We start from the raw sequence: 21,200 nt of genomic DNA on the forward strand, positions 1-21,200 counted from the left end.
CACAGAGCAGCCTTCCTTACATGAAAATAGAGTATCTCCACACCCCTCTCATACTTAAAACCCTTGAAATAAATTCCAAACTCATTACCACGCACAAAGCCATTATCTGAAGCTACCTCAGCCCTCAATGATGATACTGGGTTCAGCTTTGCCACCAGAAACCCCAGAGGGAGAAACGCTCTTTGAAACATTTTGATTCTGTTAAAGAGAAAGGCTCCTCTGATGCTAGAGTCTTTAACATCCCTGTTATGCTTGCAATGCTTTTCTTTCCTCCAGTCCGGAGCAGGCTTCAGGCCAGAGCTGGTCCCTGGTAACATTGTTCCTTAAATTCATTGTTACGCCGCTTCTATTAATAGAATACAATACTGGCTTTCCACTCAGGGTAGCAACATCAAGTTTCCTTCACCAATCGATTCATTCTCAGAAGATTTTAAAAAGTAAGTTGATTTATAAAAAAAAAAGTGTTAGTGTCGGTGGTGTGTGGCTGTGGCAGAATGCACGTGTATGTCTGAAGTCTGAGAAACACGACAAGATGAAGTCTAAGGGTCCTTTCAGCGAGGACTGTTGTGACTTTACATGGTTTACTTAAGCCAATTAGCTGACATACATTCATCACGGGGTTATTTATAACAGCAGTAACAGTCATATTCATAATAACGCAAGCAACTCGAATGTTTATCCCGAAGGAAGCATGACCAGATACGTTTGAATCTAAGGTCGTACCAAAGCTAAGGTACCATCTTGGGACTATTCCAGGCAATTGGGAATGATCAGTCTCTCTCCCCATCAGAAGATACTTGAGTAAATTATGGTCTATCCAGTTTGTGAACTGTGATGATTATGTAGACTTATAAACGACACAAGAAGAATGTGTAGAAAGTGCGTAAGACATCTAATGCTAAACGAGGAAAGCATGTCGGCCAGCGTTCAGAGACAAGCAGAGACACCAACTACCCCAGAAGGAGACAAGCGGAAACATCCAGCTTTCTCTAAGAGGTGGGATCAAAGGTGATATTTTCTTTGTGGTAGGTTTATGTATAAATATTTATGCCTCACCTGGTTTCAGGAAACTCTGGCTCAGCATATCTGACCATGTCGCTTCTTTGCCTGAAATCCTCCATTTGCTTCCCTCATTCTGACATCAAGCCACGCATCACAACATGGCCTCCTGGTCTCGCTCTGTCTCCATGATCAAGCTCCATCTCCGTGTTTCTGCTCAGTCACCCTGGCTTTCCTCTAGACTCTTACACACACAATGTTCCCTCCACCGCTGGACGTCTGCCCATGCTGGTCCTTCACTGAAAACCCTCTCTGCTCTCACCCGCACTCACATTCGGCTAAATTCTGCTCCTCCTTCAGACCTAAGCTTCAAAGTCACATCTTCTGGAACACTTCTCAGAGCCTCCGTGGGGCCAGCCCCCTGTTCTCCACACCTGCAGCTCCCTTTGTTACAAACTCCTCCCAGGAGTAAATCATTGTTTATTTTTCATAGTTATTTGTATTATGAGGTTTTCCCTGCTGAGGTCTTCCTTGAGGGCAAAGGTTATGCATGTGCCTTGGCCCAGGGCAGGGGCTCAGTAAACACTTGATATCTGAACCCTGACTGTTGGGTCATTTCACATGAGCTCCCTAATGATTTTCTGAGTTTTCAAATGTGCCTAAGTGGGCAAGAGACACAGTTGTAATCTATAAAATCTATAAGGCAATTGAACAACAATATTCCCTAGTGCACTAAAATACAATTTGATGTGCAAAAATTTTATTTATATACTTTCCAATGATGCATCTTTTATGTAAAGCAAGTCCCAATTCAGGGGCTTTTCTTCCTAAAATCGTGAAGCTCAAACCACTGAGACTCCCATTTTTTCAAGGCTGAGATAAGAGGGGGTTGGGGAAAGGGCAGGGAGGGGTTTTCTGGGAGTTGGCTTCTGCAGACTGATTTCTTAAGTGCAATTCACCACCACCGCTGGCTGCGTCCTGAGAGCTGGCCTCTGCCTGACCATGGCCCTGATGCCCCCAGATGCCCACCACTGCCTCTTAAGGACAGGATATGGTGCCTGGGGCCTCATTCCTGGTATCCTCCATCTTTGGAGGGTGCCATTCACTGACAGGACCACACAATGGTCCTTCATGCTCCCTGCAGCCTGCTCTCCACACAGCAGCCACCCTGATCCATTTAAATTCATGTCAGATAATGTCTCTCCTGAGCTTAAAACCCTCGAGTGCTCCCATCTCACTCAGAGCAAAAATCGGTCCTTTTCATGGCCCATAAATTGGGCAACAATTGCAAGAAAAGGAGGTTCTACTAATCCCAAGAGGTAACAGCAGAAATGAGACAGTGTTGTGTCCCAGGAGCCCCGTCTGTGTCTATAACCTGTTTCCTACCATCTGCCCGCACTTGTCCCCTCAGCTTCCTTACTCTTCTTTACACACCAACGAGCCCTCCTCTGGGCCTTTGCACTTGCTGTTCCCCCTGCCTGAAATGCTGTCCCCCACACTCCACTCAGACACCCACAAGGCTCTTCCCCACCTCCTACACAGCTCTGGCCAAATATCACCCTTCAGAGAGGGCTTCGTGACATCTCTGAGTGGCACCCCTTGCTGCTGTCACTCATAGCCACGTGAACCACTGACCCATTTGTTCACTTATAGGTAATTGGTCTCTCGCCACCCCCAGAAAGTGAGCCCTGTGAAGCAGAGACTCTGCTTAATCACTGCTGAATCCCGTCCCACCTGCAGTGCAGGGTGCACAGCAGGGGCTGCACAAACTACCAAGTGATCGATTGGATGAGCTCGGAAGGGGAGGGCATTAGCACTGATTATGGAACAACCTTGGGCCAGGCAGAGTCCCTGTGTTTTCTCATGGGGACCCTCCCCCACTACCTGCCAGGGAGGAATTCGTCAGCCCCATTTCCAGATGCAGAAGCCAAAGGTCCCTTGTTCCGTTGGAGAGCAGGTATTAGATGCCAGCTCTTGAAAGGACAAAAGCCCTTATGATATTTATCCACATGTTTTACAAATGAGAAAACTGTGTCCTGAATAACTCAAAGCCCCCCTCCCATGGCCAATTAGCAGAGCCGGGACCACATCCAGGTCCCCAGGTCTCCAGACTCTCAGTGCAGTATTCCTTCTCCGAGTCCAAATGCTGCACGGATCTTACCAGTGACAGAAAAGCACTCTGGGCTTTCCCCAACGCCAGGGCAGGTCCCTAAGGAGCTACGCTGGTATAATAGGGGTTTAAGAGTGAGACGGGTGGACATTTTCAGATGGCAAACATCATGTCAAAGGAGATTAAGGATGAGGGGAGCCCTGGGGACAAAGAACAATGGGACTTGGACTGAGGTAGACAGAGACAAGACAAATGGGGTGGGAATGCAACTTATGTGCACATTTACGTATTAGAAGAGTAATTATAAATCTGTGTTATAAATCTCCACAGCTATAATGAGAGGCGACATGAATTGAGAATGTCAAAATGGCATCTATTAGGGCACCATTGTTCCTGACACTGTCGTCGGGATTTTTGTGGTCTTTGCATTGGGGCCTTTAATGAACAGACGAGCGCTGTCACTGGGCCCGCTTGTGTGGAGGGCTTGGGGTTGGGGTGGGGAGGGGTGATCTGAATCCGAGGGACCGTTCTGATCGTCATGATCATTATGACAAGACTTTCCTCGCTGACGATGGTGTACGGCGTTGTCGTGGAAACCGCGTGCTTATTAATAACACACTATTTTAAGGTTACCGAGACGTTGGCATCCCTTAACCCACGCCTGCTCTGCGATCACTCCACAGTGGCCTTGGTGACACAGACAAAGAATCAGTGCTCTGCAAGGCCTGTGATGTTTTTATTCCAATTCTTCCTCTGGCTTTCTCTTCATCCCCACAAACAGCTCATAAAAAAATGATCACCCCTTTGGGGTGCTGAAACTGTTCTATAGTGTGATCTGAGTGGGGGGTCACACAGGTGTAGACATATGTAAGAATCCATTGAGCCACACACTTAAGATTCAGTACACTTTACAGCACATATGTTTAGTCGATTAAAATTTTTTTTTTTAATTTCATCGTTTTCTTACCACCAGGAGGATTTTGTCCTTTCAACAGGTGTGTGCCTCACTCAGGTGACAACTGGAATGCCATGATCAGAGGCACCACCTGATAAGAAGGGACAGCAACTTGTGTCATGCACCTCTTGTATGTCGGTACATCACAGACTTTATATTACTGAATCCTCACCTCTGGGCAGAGAGCGCCGTCTTTTTCTCCCCATTTGACAGATTGGAAACTGAGGCTCAGTGAAGTGCAGAGCCACCCAGGAAAGGGGCATCTGAACCCAAGTCTGTAGGACCCCTAGCCAAGCTCTTTCCACCTTGTATGGGCATGCCTCCTTGACCAAGTGAAATGCGTCCAGAGAAGGAAGTCCAGAACGATTGCATTCCATGGCAGGGGGGAAATATAGGAATCCATAGCATATCGGGGGAAATTTTTTAACCCCCAAAAGAGTGTTTCTCGTAAAAAAGGTCACAAAATAGTGGTGAGAGAGCGACGTGTCTTATCCCAAACATACTGTTGTTTGTCCTGTTCAGTACTTTTAAAAAAATATTACTTGCCTACATTGAAAAAAATGCAAACCCAGATTTCTGCGGTCTCTTAAAAATCAGATCTGGCTACTCTGGGCCCACATTCCCCATGGTGTACACTCTCGTTTGCCCCAGTGGGCACCCAGCCACCTTCACTCACTAGGGGGTGACCATCTACTGTTTGGTGGGCTGGCATTCATTTGTTCTCCTACTGGGAACCATGCTCCAATTTTCCTCTTGAGAACCACCTCATTTCCCACTCCTAATCCCACTCTGGTATCCAGGAGTGGTTCAGTCCTCACCAATCATAGCGTCATATTAATCTATCCACAATGATTGCATCATCTTAGGATTGGACATATGACCCCATTAGAGCCAATGAGGTGCATTGAAACTTTGATTGGGATTTGCTGTGAAAATAGCATACTGGATTTGAAGTTGCATGGTGTAGCCTGGAGCTGCTGTCAGACACCTCAAAAGCATGTGGAGTCTTAGAATTAAGCCAACACAGAAGAAAAAAGAGCCTAGTAATGGAGAGGTCCTGGTGTCCTTATTGAGCCCCTTGATCAAGCTCTACCTGAAGCTAATATCTATATTCTCCATTTATGCGAGCCAACAAATTATTTGTTGTTTGTTTGTTTGTATCTTTAAATTATTTGAGATAGTTAGGAGCCATTTGTTTGCAAGTAGCAGAAAAATCTTCCCTAAAGAAGCTTCTGGGCTAGCAGACAGCAGGAACAGGACCCAATATGTAAAAGTGACAGAAACCTAAATTTTAACCCAACATGAAGATGGAATTCCCAACACTGAATCATTAAGGAGTAGCAATACGTTGTGAAATCCAAGTCAATGAATGCATTCAAGCAGATGAAAATTTATTATCAATGCGTCAAATTTGGCACAACGTAGGTGGATGGAGGAGATAACCCCAACCATGTTCCTTCCAACCTGATGACCCAATGAATATCAAGAACGGGATATTCCTCAAGAAGGATTTCTTGAACATCCCAGGGAGATTTTTACCCTCCCCCTATTATCCATTATTACTAAATACCAACTGTTTTCTTCACAACGATTACACCTATTTAAATTTTTATTTAAAATTTAAATGTATTTAGTTTTATTTTTAATTTCACATTTACATTTTTGTTTACTTGTTTACTGCTTTCTTCCTCCACTGGACTGTAAGTTCCATAAGCACAGAAACCATCTCCATTTTCTTTTTCTGTACCTCCAGCACCTAGCACAAGGCCTACCACACAGGAGGCCTTCAATTAACACTTTGTTGAATGAATGTGAGAATGAATAAGGCCTCCCAGATTCTGTGTTTTCCAAGAAGTCTCTCAGAAAGCCAGGGTCCAAATGGAACCCACATGGTCTGGAGTCACTGAGTCTTTCACACAAGGCCTATTTATGCCATTTAATGAAGGATGTCATTTCAGTAAAGGACGTTATGCCACCCATTCTCCAGAGTGCTCTTCTGGCCTGGCCCACTCACCTTGTCCAGGGACATTTTTTCTCGTGCCCTGGTCATGCAGCACAGGAGACAGCCCCTGGGAGTTTGTGGGGCTCAGGCTCCCTCTGCAGCACCTCCCATTGCTCTCCCCACTGTGTGGCTGGGTGCCTGAGCTTTGCCACCGTGCCATCAGACAATGCAGAAAGGAAATCCTCATTTACTGAGCACCTACTACGTTCTAGGAGCTTTGCATAGATGAGCACATGTAATTCTCACAGACACCTTACAGAGTTGGTACTCTCAGTCTTGATTTTATTAGTCTTTATTTTACTGAATTAAGGCTCAGAGAGGTCAAGTGATTTACCCAAGGTCACACAGATGTGAGATTAAAGGCTATGGCACTCTATGTGCTCTTTCTATTATTCTATATTTGATTTTCAAAAATGAAAAATGTGTGTGTGTGTGTGTGCGCGCGCACGTGCGCCCACGTGCACATGTATATTTTTCATTCCCTAACACTCTTTTCTGCAAATGGTTTTTTCCCTCTCTGGGGACTGAGGCATACACATACACAGCCCCCAAGTCATCAGCAATTTTATTTATTTATTGTACGGGAGGAGTGGGAAATAACACAGGCCTATTAAGGATTAAGCAAATTCCAAGTAAATTGCATAAATGGGATTTTTAAAAAGCACACAAAGTAACCCTAAAACAATCGATACATTTCAGAACATCATGAGCCAGCTGGGGTTTGCGCATGAAGAGGTGCTCAGTAAGATCTTATACAAAATAACCAAATTCAAGTCCATTTCTTCTCCTGTCCAGCTCAGCCTCCTGGACCCACAAACCTTACTACAGAGCTTGAGGACAAATAAGCAAGAGAGACAGAGAGATAGAGACAGAGGGAACTGTGATTGAAACCAAGGCATCAGGAGATCTCCGCCTCTGATTCTGGGTTATTTGAATCAAGGGAACTCATTCGGCATCAAGCACTTAATCATTGCAGCTCTCTTTGTGGTTTCATTGTGAGACATTAAAAGGAAAGAATCACTACGGGGGTTTGAGGAGGGCCTTTTTCTCATGGTTTCTCTGGATTCCCTTACTCAATGCCCACTTGCATATGCTTGGCCAGATGGCTCGGACTCCTGGCAGCCGATTCAGCTGCTCAAGAACACGGCTGTGCTTAACCTCAGCAACTTGACTCAGCTTCAGTTCATCCTGGGGTAGGAGCGTGATACTGATCACATTAATTAGTTTAATGAGGGCTGAGGGAACTGGTCCACATTTTGAATTTGTTGCACAGAACAGATTGGTTTGCCTCACTCCCTCCTCGATCATTTTAGCACTCAAAGGGAAAACTGCTCTCTTTAACCATTTGGGAAATGGGTTGTCAACGCAGACTCCTCTCCTGTGAGGAGCTGGGCGCTGTCCAGGGTACTGAGATGGACCGGAGTTCAGGAACTCAGTTCTGTGAGATGTGTGTTTCTAAACAATGAGAACTCAGAGTACCTTGACTGAACATGTAACCCACTGGAAGACTGAACTTTCTAGTGTCAACATTCCTGCTCCAATAAAAGGCAGTGTCTGAGCATTTTACCTAAAGCATAGTCTCCAAAGTGGGGTTCACAGGAAATACTTTGAGGTTTAGGAATAAAATATAAGGATTTCTATTTGTCTATTTATCTTTTCATTTCAACCTTTTGTATGTTTTATGATACATGCATATACTATCTAAATGAATGTATCTGCATGTGGGTATGCTCATTTTTCTTCTGAGAAGGGCATGTGATCAGCAAAGCTTGGAGACAATAGGTCTAGAGGGACGAAGAACAAGTCAGCCTAGATTAATGGAATTGGGGAGTCATGTGAATGGGGTGGAGGGATTGGTATCAAAAGCTGCTCCTGGTGGTAGTTTAGAGATTTGGGTCTGAGCTAAGCACTAAGCCTATTGGAGAGAGGAACCTCCATCTTTCCCCTGCACTGACCCCAGACAGATACTGCACTCCAGGCAGAAGAGAGACAGGCTGGGTTTGGAGGTTTTGTAGGCAATGCTGAACTGAGCACGGGGACAGGCAATGTAGGGAGGAAGAATGAGTGCACTCCAGTCTGGAAGGGGGTCAGGAGAAGCTCCTGACTCACGTCCATAAGGCGGAGGGGGGTGTTTAAGCATCAAAAAGCTCTCTAGAGTAGGCAAGAGGGTCTTCCTGAGACCGAGTTACCACCTTGAACTGCCGCCGGAGAAAACCGCCATAGCGCTTCTGGTTGTCCCACTTGAGTTTGGGACGGATGCGCCTCAAGAAACCTCCATAGCGTTTGTACAGGTCCTCGTGGCCCACCCTATCCCCATCCCCGTCCCCAGCCCCAGCCACCTCTGAGCTCCTCTTGGGGTATTTGCGCAAGAAGCCCCCATAGCGTTTGACCTGCTCCTTCGGGTTCCCCTCAGCAGAATCCAATGTTCCAGCTTCTATGGCGCCATCATTCAGCTGGGTGTCCCCCACCAGCTCTGACTCCACTCCCTCCCCCAACCTGCCAGAAAGACCTCTGAGCTTCTCTGCGAGGCTCCTGCTTGGAGATTTCCCCTCTGTTGGAGTGCTGAGGAGGAATCTGTTTTTCTCCAGCTCTTTCAGGAAGGGCCCCGTGTGCGTGGCCAGCTCACTACTGGGTTCTTCCAGAGCTCTCTTGCTCTCCAAGTCTTCCTTGCCATTGAGCGCAAGGGGGAAGGGGGTGAAAAAAGACAGAAGGCCCTGGCACCTCTCCCACTCCTCAGCAGGCAGCAGGGCAGCCTGGCATTCCAGGGAGCAAATCTGCAAAAGACCCCAAAAGACCACAGTAGCAATGTCAGCCCCATCAAACTGTCAAAGCACATGTACTCCCATGCCCCAGAGAGTCCTCTGCCCAATGTCTGAGAAAATCAAAATTAGCTGCGATCACTAAGCCCCCTGCCCCCAGCTGCCCACTTTCATGCTTCCAATGGTACATAAAGGTAGGTGATATCGTGCACATGAAAAAAATGAGGAAATAGACATGGAAAAGTGAAACAGCTTTCCCAAAGGCACATGGCTACAGGTGGCAATGCCAAATTTGGAAGTGAGATCTTCCCAGAGTGCTCTGCTGAGCTCACCCATCATTTCTACTTCTGACTCCAGAGGAGGTAGTTGGTTCTCCCAACCTTCCCTTGGAAGGATGCTGCAAACACTTCATAGAGCAGGACAAAAACAATGCATAACGGTGGAAAGAACACATGAAGGGACCTCAAATCTGGGGGTGTTGGGAGAATTCAAACATCACAATGATGATAATGATGATGGCAGTGATAGGAATACTGGACAATTCTGGAATTTGGACCGAGGCAGTTTAATGCCAGGAGTCCTCACGCTTAACCACTGTTCTGTCCTGAGATCACGTATGGATGGACAGCGCCCGGCAAGCTGGGCTCATCTCAGCAGAGTGGCTAGAATTGTACATTTACTACTTTGCATCATCATCTCGTGGAATCACCCCATTTTGCAGATGAGGAAACTAAGGCTCAGAGAGAGGGGTCCAGAGTCATGGAACTATTAATAGAAAGTGGCAGCTCCAAAGTCTCCATTCTGTCCACCATACCCTTAGTGCCTCTACTCCAGCCCACCTGCTCTCACAGGTGAGGAACGTGGGGAAGCTTGACTCAAAACAAAGCCCATAAGGCTGAGGCAAGAGATGCTAAGACCCAGGAGTGGTGTCAAAGCTTGGATCCCATCAACCAGATCCTGGTATTTAGATGTGGTAGAATGAGCTCCTTCCATGAGAATGACTAGATTTGGAGGTGCCCATCATCCTGGTGCTAAGAAGCCCTGAAAAGTTACTCTAGGCCTGTTGACTCTCGAAGTCAGCACACCCCATGAATGACTCTCCTTGTTGCCAGGCATCAGGGTCCCTGGAAACCAGAGTCTCTGTCTCAAACCTGAGCAAACCCATGGTGGTGAGGTCTGGAGAGGGGCTAAGAGTTGGAAAACAGCAGCCCCTGGATACCAAAACTGACCACAGGGCAGGACATGCCCTGGACAAGTGGGACGAGTATACAGGACTGGCATACTGCTACCCAGGCCTCTATCTTCCCTCTCTGAGCTTCACACACTGATGGTCCCTTCTGTACACAACCCCCAAGGATTGGCCATCCAGAAGCCTTGCCTGAAACCTACCAAGGGGTTGATGGGGTTGGGTCCATCCTGGGTCTTCACAGCACACAAGGAGCAGTGCGATGGGCAGTCCGCTGTGGCAGAGGAGAGCATGAGGAGGCCAGCAGCCAGCACCAGCCCCTGCCACACCATTCTTCTTGGCTCTTCCTGCAGGGGAGGGAGAAAGAGAAAATTATGAAATCTGTGATCTGCTCTGGGGTGTATCCTGAGCCTTCAGTCATCTCACCAATGCCTGCTGGCAGCACCACAAGGCAAGCATCCTGGTTCCCATTCTACAGGTGGGAAAAGAGGCCTAGAGAGGCACAGTGGGTGCCCAAGGCCAAGGGTCAATGAAGGAATTAACATGCGCTGAGTGCCTGCTCTGTGCTAGGAAATTTCCTACACATTCACACTCAGTCTGCGCAACAGCTCTTAAGGTAGCTTGTGCCACTGGACAGATGGAGAAATTGAGACTCAGCGAGGGGGAGTGACAGTCCATACCATTGGGCAGTGGACAGGCCAGGACTTGACCTGGGTCAGTCATCCTTCAAAGCCCACTTTGATCACCCGCCAAGCCAGAAGTACTCAGCCATCCACTCTTCTGAGTTCTCTGAGGCTTCCATCCACCTCCCTTTGTCCCTTGCTCCTTAAGCTATCCCCAGGCCAGTCCTTTCTGTGGTGTAATGTCCCTGGAATTTGCCTTTTCCGCCCCAGCAGTTCTACTCACCCTGGACATAGTTCCACCTCCATCCATCTCCATGCTGGCTTCCCTGCCTCCAGTTCCTTCTCTGATTCCTCCTGCCCTGCTCAGCATATCAATTCTGTGATCAGACATGTTGGGATGGGTCATACCTGACCCTTCTCCTAAATGTTAAGGACACCTTCAATCCCATCCCTACACCCCAATACTTCAGGTCTGGGTTCCAATCATATCCATCTATTTTCAATTCCCCTAATGAATCTATCAGGCCCTGTCCCACCTCTGGGCCGTTGCACAGGCTGTTCCCTCTGCCTGGAAAACCCTTCCTGTCCTCCTCTATTACCTGTCATTTACGTCCTAGATTAGATATCACTTTGTCCAGGCAGCTTTCCCTGATATCCTACACTGGGTGGGAATCTCCTCCTTTGAATTCTCCCAGCACCTTGTGCCTCCTCCAATCAAAACATTCCACTATTTGGTAATCAGTTGTATGTGGCTTTAGACTTCATTCCCATGAAGACTTTAGACTTTGTCTTGTCTTCGTCTCTGAAATGTTCTCTCTGCGTTCCTCAAACATACCATGTGGCTCCTACCTCAGGGCCTTCGCATTTTCTGTTGCTCTGTCTGCTGCACCCTGACCTGATTTTCCCATGTCTCGCTCCTTCTTATAATCAAGTGCATTCAAGGTCACATCACCCAGGAGGTGTGGGCTGACTCCTGTATTTAACGGGGTTTCCTGGGTCTCACATCACTCTTGTTTCATTGGCATCACTGTCTCATACTGTCCTGTTGTTTGATGTTTGTTACTGTCGTTGTTTGCTATCATGTCCCCCACTCGAATGTTAGCTCCTTAGGGGCACCGACGCTAACGGTCACAGTCCCTGCTGTATCCTAGCACCTACAATCCTGACTAATACATAGTAGGCCCTTAATAAATACTTAGGCAGATGAATTAATGCTTTACAAATAGTCTGTTAAAAACTGTCCCTTTCATAGTTAACTCCTTATAAACCCAATATGAAAAGCCAGAGCCATTCAAATGAGGGCACAAGGCAGTTCTCCGAACTGGAAATGGGGCACCCCACAAGACACCTGCCTGGAGCAGGGTTCCTCACTCCTCCCCGCCTGGTCCTGTAACCTGCTTCTTCTAATGCTGCTATCAAGGATGGCTATCCTCCTTCCCTCCTCCATATGCCCCATTCCTGCCAACTGCCCTGTTTGCTCATGTGTTTAAGGGGTTTAGAAGATTCCACCACGTGGCCTCTGAGCCCCGTGCTGTAGCCCAGAGCCAGTGTCCCTCCTTAGAACCCACAGTAGGTTCTTCCACCAGAACCTGGCAGTGATCGCAGCCACCATGTATGAAGCCCCTACTGTGTTTCAGGCCTGGAGCTAAGGCCCTAAATCCATCATCTCATTTATTCCTCCCCAGTGAAGTGGGCACTTCCGGTTCTGTGAATTGCCCATCCCTCCCGCGAGTGGTGAAGCTGGGGTGCAAGGCCATTTTGTCTGACGCCTCACACATGTGCCTTTAATGATTACAATTTCTAGGACACCTGATTCACTATCAGCTGAGACCCCGCCCCCCCATGAAGCCCAGAGGGCTCGATGCACAGGTCTTTGACTTGTATATTGTTCTCAATCCACCCACCAACTCAGAGAGGTGGGCATCGTTATCCCCGCTTTATAAATGAGAAAACTGGTGTTCTGAGAAGTTTGGTAAATCTCCTGAGGTTGCAGAGCAATTAGAAATGAGAACTCAGGTCTGTCTGAGTTCAACCAATGGACCAGCTAGAATTATTATTATTAAATATAAAGGTAATGGATGAAAGGAAAGGATGTTGGCACTATTTTTGCCCAGGACAAAGCGGTCTCAAAAAGGGCCTCCTACTGCAACAGCCACGCTGTGTGGGAAGCGAGACAAGGTCTGCTCCCCTAAGCAGGAGGCTCAAAGAAGAAAACTCAGGTAAGTGGCCTGTGTCCATCCCACGTCTCTCTCCTGTCCTCGAGTTTCTCTCACGCTCTGCCAGCTGCCAAGCGGATTTGGGTTCCAGGAGAGAGAGCTGTACCACTTATATGCAGATACAAAGCAGGCAGTTCGTGTTTTCTCTGAAGCCAGCGACGGCTGGGCTGGCCTGTTGCAAGATTAGCAGTGAATTAACCAGCTGGGGAGGGAAACCTCTACCAATCTCTCACTCCTGGCCAGAGGCTTCCCACACAGCGTGGCTGTTGCAGTAGGAGGCCCTTTTTGAGACCGCTTTGTCCTGGGCAAAAATAGTGCCAACATCCTTTCCTTTCATCCATTACCTTTATATTTAATAATAACAATTCTAGCTGGTCCAATGGTTGTTAAGCATTTCAAATATTCTCAGCAACTCTCAGGATGAACTCATTTATACTCATAGCAACTCCATGGGGTGAGAACTATTGTCATGCCCATTTTATAGATGAGGAAAATGAATTAAGACACCTGCCAAGATTCTAAGGCTAGTAAGTGGCCAAGGTGGGATTTGTACCCAGGCAGTCTGCCTCCAGAGCCCACCTTCTTCACCAGGGTGCATGGCCCAGGTCCCTCCAATCCACCCCTCCCCAGCCTCCTGCTTCTCCCTCCAGGGGTCCGTATCAGCCTCCTCCTGGCTCCTGAACCTCATGTTGCCTCTAAGATACCCTCCACACAGCAGTCAGAGGACAATTCTGAAACGGCAATCTGACTGCCGCCCTGCTTTGTATCCCAGCTCTCCATGGCTTTTGAGAGGAAGTGCACCCCATAGCTGGGGCCTCAAGGGCTTTCCTACTGAGAAGGAAATTGACCAGGGCTCATGGTATGCCAGGCCTTGTGCTGAGTCCCATGTGCATCTTAATGCAAGGGGTCTTTATAACAACCTTATAAGTCTGGGACTAATATTTCCCCCATTCTACAGATGAGGAAACAGAGGTACAGAGAGATTGCACCACCTGTCTAACATAAGCCAACAAATGCACAGCACCCAGACTGGGTATGAGCTCCATCTGACCTGAGCCTGACCACACCATCTCTAATTCCAAAGAATTCCCCAAGCGCCCCATCTGCCAAGCTTTTGCACATGGGGTTCCATCTGCCTGGAACATGTTTCTCACCCCACCCATCCACTCCCATCTCCTTCTGACCTGACTGACTCTTATTTGTCCTTCAAAACTCAGTCTCAGTTGCCTCTTCCAGGAAGTCTGTCTGGATTAGGCCCCTCCTCTGAGCTCCCACAATCACCTGTGCTGGCTCTATCACATAATTACCTTTTTCTCAAGGACAGAGATGGAGACATTGGGGGTTGTGCAGGGTCAGGTGGGGCTGAGGCGTCTGGCTTCCTCCTCCCAGCCTAGCACATGGCAAGTGTCCAGAGGTGCAAACTGGCTGCTTGCAGGACAAACTCAGCAAATAGGCAGAGGGTATTCTGACTTGTACAGGGATTTAAAAAAAATTTTTTTAATTTTTTTAAAAATTTTTAAATTTTTGCTGCCAGCATTTTTAAATTGGGAAAGTTTTACATTTTAAAAGTCTCAATTTCCAAATATCTTTAAAAATCAAGAGCCTTGGAGACATGAGGCCTGCATTCTAATCAGTCACAGAGGGGACACATGTGACCTTGTCATCATTGTCCCCACCCTGTGGCTTCCCTCATGTCTGCCCCTGCAGAGCACCTGATAGACATTTGGGTTTGCAACCCCTGGATTGCCCAATAACTCTAACAACCTGGAGAAGTGGTATGGGGTGGGAGGTACAGATGGTGAGAAAGGAGAAGTGAGACCTCCAATTTCTTTCTGACCCAGAAGCAAGGTCAACAAGTGTTTTGTAATGTGGATTCAAATCCCACCACTTATCACCAGTTTGGGAAAATTACTTAACTCTGTTGTGCCTCAGTTTTCTCAGCTATAAAATGGGACTAATAATAATGCTTCAGAAGGTTGGTGTAGTAATTAAATAAGCGATCATGTATGGAATGCCTGGCACATAGTAGGTGCTTTAAATAGTAGAGTATGAAGGCTCCATTCCAATAGTACTGGGGCTACAGGAGATGGGAAAACAAGAGGGGGAACTACAAACAAACTGTTGAATGAATTAGCTGCCATATGCAGAGGGCCTACTATGTGCCAGGTGGAGCCAAGTGTTCCTTATTCATGGTCATATCAATCCAGTAACAGCCACCACTTCTCAAGAGCTTTCTAGGTGCCAGGCTGTGTGCTATCACTTCACACATATTATTCTAATCCTCACAACAACCCAGAGGGAGTGTCTTTATACCCAATGTGAAGGGGACAAGACTGAGACTGGGGGAGAAGTTCACTTGGCTTTTAAATGAGAGCTAGGCTTCCTACCAGATGTCTCTGGGTTAAAAGGTGACTCTAATAGAGACACATCAGCTCTGAGATTTTCCTGAGAAAGCCTACTTCCTTCCTTTTGTAAAATAAACAAATTACTGAGCAGATTATTGAGATGGGACCCAGGGGGAGCATTTTCTCTTTTGCTGTGAGGATTTGCTTGGAAGTCATACATCAGAGGTAGCCATGACTTCTTGTCATTTCTGATTTGGGATGAGCTGAGAAGAGGAACTTGGCCATTCATCGATGTGAGAGGTGGAAAGCAAACCCCTTAGTGAGCTAGAAGGGCGGCAGCAGCACACAGACCCCAGTGGAGGGGCTTCTTTCATGGACTTGGCAGGCCAGGGGGCCTCCCAATGGCTCCCCCTAAGAAAAACCCTCCACATTTGCAAGTTTCTGAAGCATTTCCTCAGCCACTGCCTTATGGTGCTTTGTGACAGCCCCGTGAGGGAAGCATGGGCTGGTGGAGGAGGGTGGGTGAGTCTCCCCTCAGAGGAAAGGAAATTTTGGACTCACCAGCCTCCATAATCACGAGATCCCATTCCTTATAATTAATCTCTTTCTCTACATGTACATATTCTATTGTTCCCGTTTCTCTGGAGAGCCCTGACTCACACAACACCCATCCCATTTGTTCACGTACTGTCTGCGGCTGCCTTCACGCTACGAAAGCAGAGCAGAGTGTTGAAACAGGGAGTGTCAGGGCCAGAATGCCAAACATGCTTACTACCTGGCATTTTAAGGAACAAGTTTGCTGAACCCTGTCTTCGTTACTTTTATAATCGTTTTATAACTCTAATTATTCTAATAGTCTTGAAGCTGATCTTGGAAAATCAGAGGGGAATCAATCACTCTCCTCTCTAAGCCTCGGTCTTCTCATCTGTGAATGGGATGGTGTCACCTTCCTGCCAGGTCTCCATAACAACAGACTAAGACAGCATCCAATATAGGGCCACCACATAGTAGGCCCTTTTTTCACCCAGGGCCCAGAGCTCCTTGAAAGGGAAGAGACCACTTGCCCTATTATCTCCTCTTGATGCTATTTCTACATTGTAGTCTGCGGACTCGGAGGAGCAGCAAGCGTTTTTATTTAAAAAGCCAGCATGGAATAATAATGGCTTGATTTAACATCGCAATTATCTCTCCAAGCACTTTATTGCATATGATTATCCCTATTTGATAAGAGAGGAAATGGGAAAAGGGAGAAATGAAGTCACTTGTTTAAGGTCACATCATGAGTCAGGAGGGAAATGGAGACAGAGCTGGGGGCCTCCCACACCCAGGTATGAATTGAACTGAGGAGATGGTGTCCTTTCAATGACCCGCCAACAACACACATCACAACAACCAACAAGCACTGCACTGCTGCTCTGTGCCAGGTCCCAGGGTCTCCCATGAAGCTTACAGGACAGGTGCTGTAATTACAAGTGAGAGATGGAAAGCAAACCCCTTCCAGGTAGGAGGGGTGAGAACCAAGTGACAAAGCACCCCCAAGTTCCCAAGCACAGACGTGGCAGATTTGATATTCTCTGAGTCCAGAGCATCCACTGTTTAAGGCACAGCTCCAGGACCAAGCTCATTGCTATGCATTTTATCTCAATTATTGCATTTTCACCTCAGGAGAATCCAGTAGCCTGGGCACTCTTAGCCCCATTGTCTAGATGAGGAAACAGACTCAGAAAAGCAAAATGATTGGGTCGAGGTGAAGAGGCCAGGACACAGAAGTGGACGTCACAGTCAGCCTGTGACTCCCCTCCACAAACCATCCCTGAGGTCTGGGTACCCGCTAAATGTCCATCAGATCCCCCCACGAGACTCTCAAATTCCTGAAAAGGAAACTGTTTCAAGAGTTTTACCTCACCCAAAAATATATAAAGTTCTTTGTGGGTCTCTAGTGGGCTGACAAAGGGAGATCCCAAAAACTAGAGCAAGAGTGATCTTTTAGGCCTTCAGCATCCTTACCAGAGAATGGATTACCAATTTAGGGGGATGGAGGGCCCAGGTCTGAAAGGAAAGTGAAGCCCCCATTTAGTCCAGCAAGAATCAAATCCCAGAACATAGGACGAGGGCCCATGCCAGGGTCAGCCACCTCTCTGGGGCCATTTGTTGTGCTGAGACCAGAGTGAACGATGGTTTTGCAGTTGATGGTCACGGTGGCATCGTCAACGGCATTTCTAAAAGAATGTATTTCAAGAGCAGGATTCACATGGAACGCCCACCCTTTGTTACTTGATGCAATTATGGGATGGGGAGAAAAGCAAAGGAAGGTGGCCCAGAGAGAGATGGCAGTGAAGAGAAAGAGAAAGGGGGGATGGGCAGGGGACTAAATGGGGAGGCAGAGATGTGACTTGCCATCTCAGAGAGAGATGATACCTAGAAACTCAGAGCATGAGAGAGATGATAGACCACGTGGGAAAATAAAATAAAGATGAGAAATAGAGATGGAGAGAGGGTGACTGGGAATGAGAAGAAGGAGAAGGTATGAAGAAACCGAAGAGGAGAGAGAGGAGAGGAGGAAAAAGAGGGAAGGGAACAAAATGACAGTGAGAAGGTAAGAGAGGAAGTGGACTTTGATTCAGGAGCTTGACCTACTCTGTGCATCACAAGTACCAATTCTCTCCTCCTACCAGTGGGCCAGACACCCAACCACATAACAACTGCTCAGTAAACCCTTATCACGTTTAACTGAACTGCCCAACAATAGGTCAAGGATCCAAACGACAGTGGACAAATTGCCATCTGGTGAATAGGCCTACAGCTTGTAGCTGACTGCTCTGGCCACTAGGGTGGCTGGACAGTGTCAGGGTGGCTGAGCTAGGGGATGTTCCTCCTGGACCTGGGCCATTCACCCTCCTGCCAGAAGCACTGATTTGAACCCAGCCTGGGAGGGATTCATGAGGTCCAACTTCAAAGGACCTAGGCACACCTCTCCATCTCCAGGGCCTGATCCTGGGTGAACCTGGGTGTCTCCAGCAAGGTTTAGTGCCTGCCACAATGGCCAGCTCTGTCTCAGTGATATCATTTTAGCCTTTTTTCAGACCAGTGAGATTAACCAACATTTGCGAGTATGGTCTGAGACGCGTGAAAACAGTGAGAGAAATCAGCTAGCGGACGGCACTTTCTCAGACACGCTTTGAAATCAAACCACCAGCTATTGATCCTGCTCAGATTGATGGAAGACATCTAATAAATACAACAATTGTGAGAGAATGACCCTTGCAGGTGGGCAGTCAGGGGGAATCAGGGAGGATCGATCAAATGAAGATATAAAGTCTTCTGTTATGTGGAGAGAATGGGGTGGGGAGGGGAGAGTGGTGTCTGCCCCACAAACAGAAAGAGTGGACGTTAGATCCTATTTCCTGGATATTGCACACAGCATAATGGAATGAGATGATCAGGGATATTACAATAGATTGGGAGGAAGGGAAGGGGTCCGCCTGCCACTCAGAACAGTTAAAAACTTTAGTAGTCATACTAGTATTTATTGAGTACCTACTAAATGCCACGTATATTACAGTATCCCAAAAGAGTCTCAGAATAACCTCAGAATAACAGGAGGTGAATATTATTATTCATATTATACAGGTGAGGAAATTAATGCTCAGACAGGGACAGCTACTATCCCAAAATCACACAGCAAATGAGTGATGGGACTAGAACCCAGCACTGTCTGGAGTGTTGTGAGACACACATTTACATGATAGATGAAACATCCCTGGCTCCCAGGAATTACATCAAGAACCTAATCCCTTTCCATGTGTTTTAAGGGGATTGCAAGTTTCTCAAACAGCCCCAGAGTTGGTCCCTTTGCCTGCTCTGCTAAGATGCTCTGGGTTCCTCAGGAACCACTGCGACATCCCACTCCCAGCTGCCAGCGGATCGCAGGATTCGCAGGCCACCCATCACACCTCTAGCCCATCTGGTGCAAAACAGTGAGCTTGAGATCCCTTCAGCAAACGCAAACCTCCTCCAGGCAGTGTAACTCACCTGCTTGGGCTGCAGCAACAGCTCCCCACCAACAGCTCCCCACGCAGATCTCAAAGCCTGGAGGTAAATGACCTGCAAAAATAGAACAAAAGGCAAGAAGAGGTGGGGCTGGGGGGTGGGGGAGAAGGTGAGGAGAAACGAGATAGAAGGTGCAGCGGTGGGAGGGGAGACCCGGGGGAGAATATGAAGAGAAAAGGATTGACATTCTGAAACGTTTTGCAGGGGATCTTGGCTGGAATGCCTGTCAAATTAGAAAGACAAGCCTTGTCTATTTCACCAACCCTTGGAAGAAAGATAATGAAGCCTTCGATCTATGACAAGGGACTTAAAATCAGATCCAATAACCTGAAGATCTTGTTCCCCCTGAGAAGCTTGGAAGCTTAATTAGTGAATGTTTGTAAAGATTCTACATAAAGGATACCCAGGAAAAAGTAGGAGATGGCAGAATTTACTATTCGACCTCAGAGTCGTCGGCAGGCTTTTTTCCCCTGAAACTCACCGGCTCTTTTTGCTAGAGTCAAACTTTGAGATTCTATAATACTTTCTTTGAATGTGAATATCTTTACCAGGCAGCAAATGGCGTTCCCATGAGAGCTTCTTGCCTACCTGTTAGACTCCTCTGGCTGTAATTTACATGAGAGCAACAAGTCCTTTCAAAGTAAAATTGATAAGAAAAGCCCTGCTAAGCCTGGGTCTCCTGGCATGTTGTCACTCTCGTTCCCCATCCCTTCCCAATAAAACAGCCCCAAACTTCATTTCTATGTAGAATGACATCAAAAGAAGCCACTCAAACCAGCACTCTGTCAGCAATTAACCACGATCCATAAAAAATGAAAAGGCTCAACTTGGTTGTACATTGATGTACATGATTCACGGTAAATGCCAGAGCCCTGAATCTCATTAACGTCCCCAAGCCGTTGTTCTCTAAGTCCAGTGAGAATCACTGACCTTTAAAATCACCCTGATTAGCTCAAACTCTCACTTCTTCCACCCAGGGTGTCGCAGGACCAAGAAGACCATGAGGCTAAAACCGAGGAGTGGTCCTCCTGGGAGAGAGCAACCCACCTGTTTAAGCCAGGGCTGTACAGAGAGGGAAATTCCGAAGCGCAGTCCGTCTTCCACTGCTCTGTCTTTTGTAAACTAGCCTCTTAACTATAACTACGTCTGCTGTAATCAGACCCAAACCTGAAATGCCCTAGCCTGAGCTCCCACCACCTCCACGTCCAGAGGACCAAGAAAAACAAATAAAACCGAGAGAGATCCCATCCCAGCGCCCCTCTGGATTTACCTGTATTCTTCTTTGTCCCTGGTCAGCTTCTGCCTGAGTAGATCAGAGGGTTGGTAGCAAGCGGCTGGCCCAAGACCCAAGGGCCACTCTGACTCCGGTCTGGAAGGAGGTGCCAAAGAGGTGGCTGTGAGCGCCACCAAAGCCCCTTAGAATGGCAGTTCTGGTGCCTCGCCCCCCCTTTTATGGACGAGAGCCTCCCCCTGTTGCTCAGCCTTTGCTGAGCACAAGCTGCTGGGAGCCAATGGGGAAGTAGCTCTGAGCAGTCAGAGGCGCAGACCCCAGGGCCCTTCAACTCGAACTCCCTGGGCCCGACACAATAGGCTTCGTGACAGGGGATGTGGAGGAGGAAGCAGCCACGCTGGGAGGGGGGGTGGGGTGGATTCTGGGTGTAGTGCTGTTTGTCACTTGAAATCCGGCCACTTGAGTCTTTGATGCATTTCCAGGAGAGTGCCACAGAAAAAAAGAGAGAGAGAGGTAGGGAAGGACAGAGACAGAAAGAGTTACAGAAAGACAGAGAGACACAGAGAGTAGTCAGAGAGGGACAAACAGACAGACAGGGAGATAGAGACAGATGGGGACGGACACAGAGAGAAGGAGAGTGTGTCAGACAGATATAGAGACAGATGGAGACAGACAGAGAGAGAGGCAGAAAATCAGAGAGCAAAACGGAAAGATTCAGAGAGAA

At 47.5% G+C, this 21,200-nt stretch overlaps 1 protein-coding gene across 3 annotated transcripts; it reads right to left on the reverse strand.

The window, feature by feature from the left end:
- Window positions 1-6,616: 6,616 nt before the first annotated feature.
- On the reverse strand, window positions 6,617-20,671 carry PDYN (prodynorphin). 3 transcript variants are annotated; one of them, XM_019733709.2, is made up of 4 exons: window positions 20,516-20,671; window positions 19,228-19,299; window positions 10,215-10,358; window positions 6,617-8,840 (listed from the first exon to the last, which is right to left on the reverse strand). In XM_019733709.2, exons 3-4 carry the CDS (start codon window positions 10,341-10,343, stop codon window positions 8,199-8,201), a joined length of 771 nt encoding a protein of 256 aa, XP_019589268.2. In that variant the 5' UTR covers window positions 10,344-10,358; window positions 19,228-19,299; window positions 20,516-20,671; the 3' UTR covers window positions 6,617-8,198. The 3 variants fall into 3 exon arrangements, with proteins under 3 accessions (XP_019589268.2, XP_019589269.2, XP_074173802.1); XM_019733710.2 differs by having other exon boundaries at window positions 19,228-19,335; window positions 20,516-20,651; XM_074317701.1 differs by lacking the exon at window positions 20,516-20,671 and adding an exon at window positions 20,293-20,364.
- Between the last annotated feature and the right edge of the window lie 529 nt (window positions 20,672-21,200).

Source organism: Rhinolophus sinicus, linkage group LG13 (genome assembly GCF_036562045.2).
Source record: "Rhinolophus sinicus isolate RSC01 linkage group LG13, ASM3656204v1, whole genome shotgun sequence".
Classification (NCBI taxonomy): domain Eukaryota; kingdom Metazoa; phylum Chordata; class Mammalia; order Chiroptera; family Rhinolophidae; genus Rhinolophus; species Rhinolophus sinicus.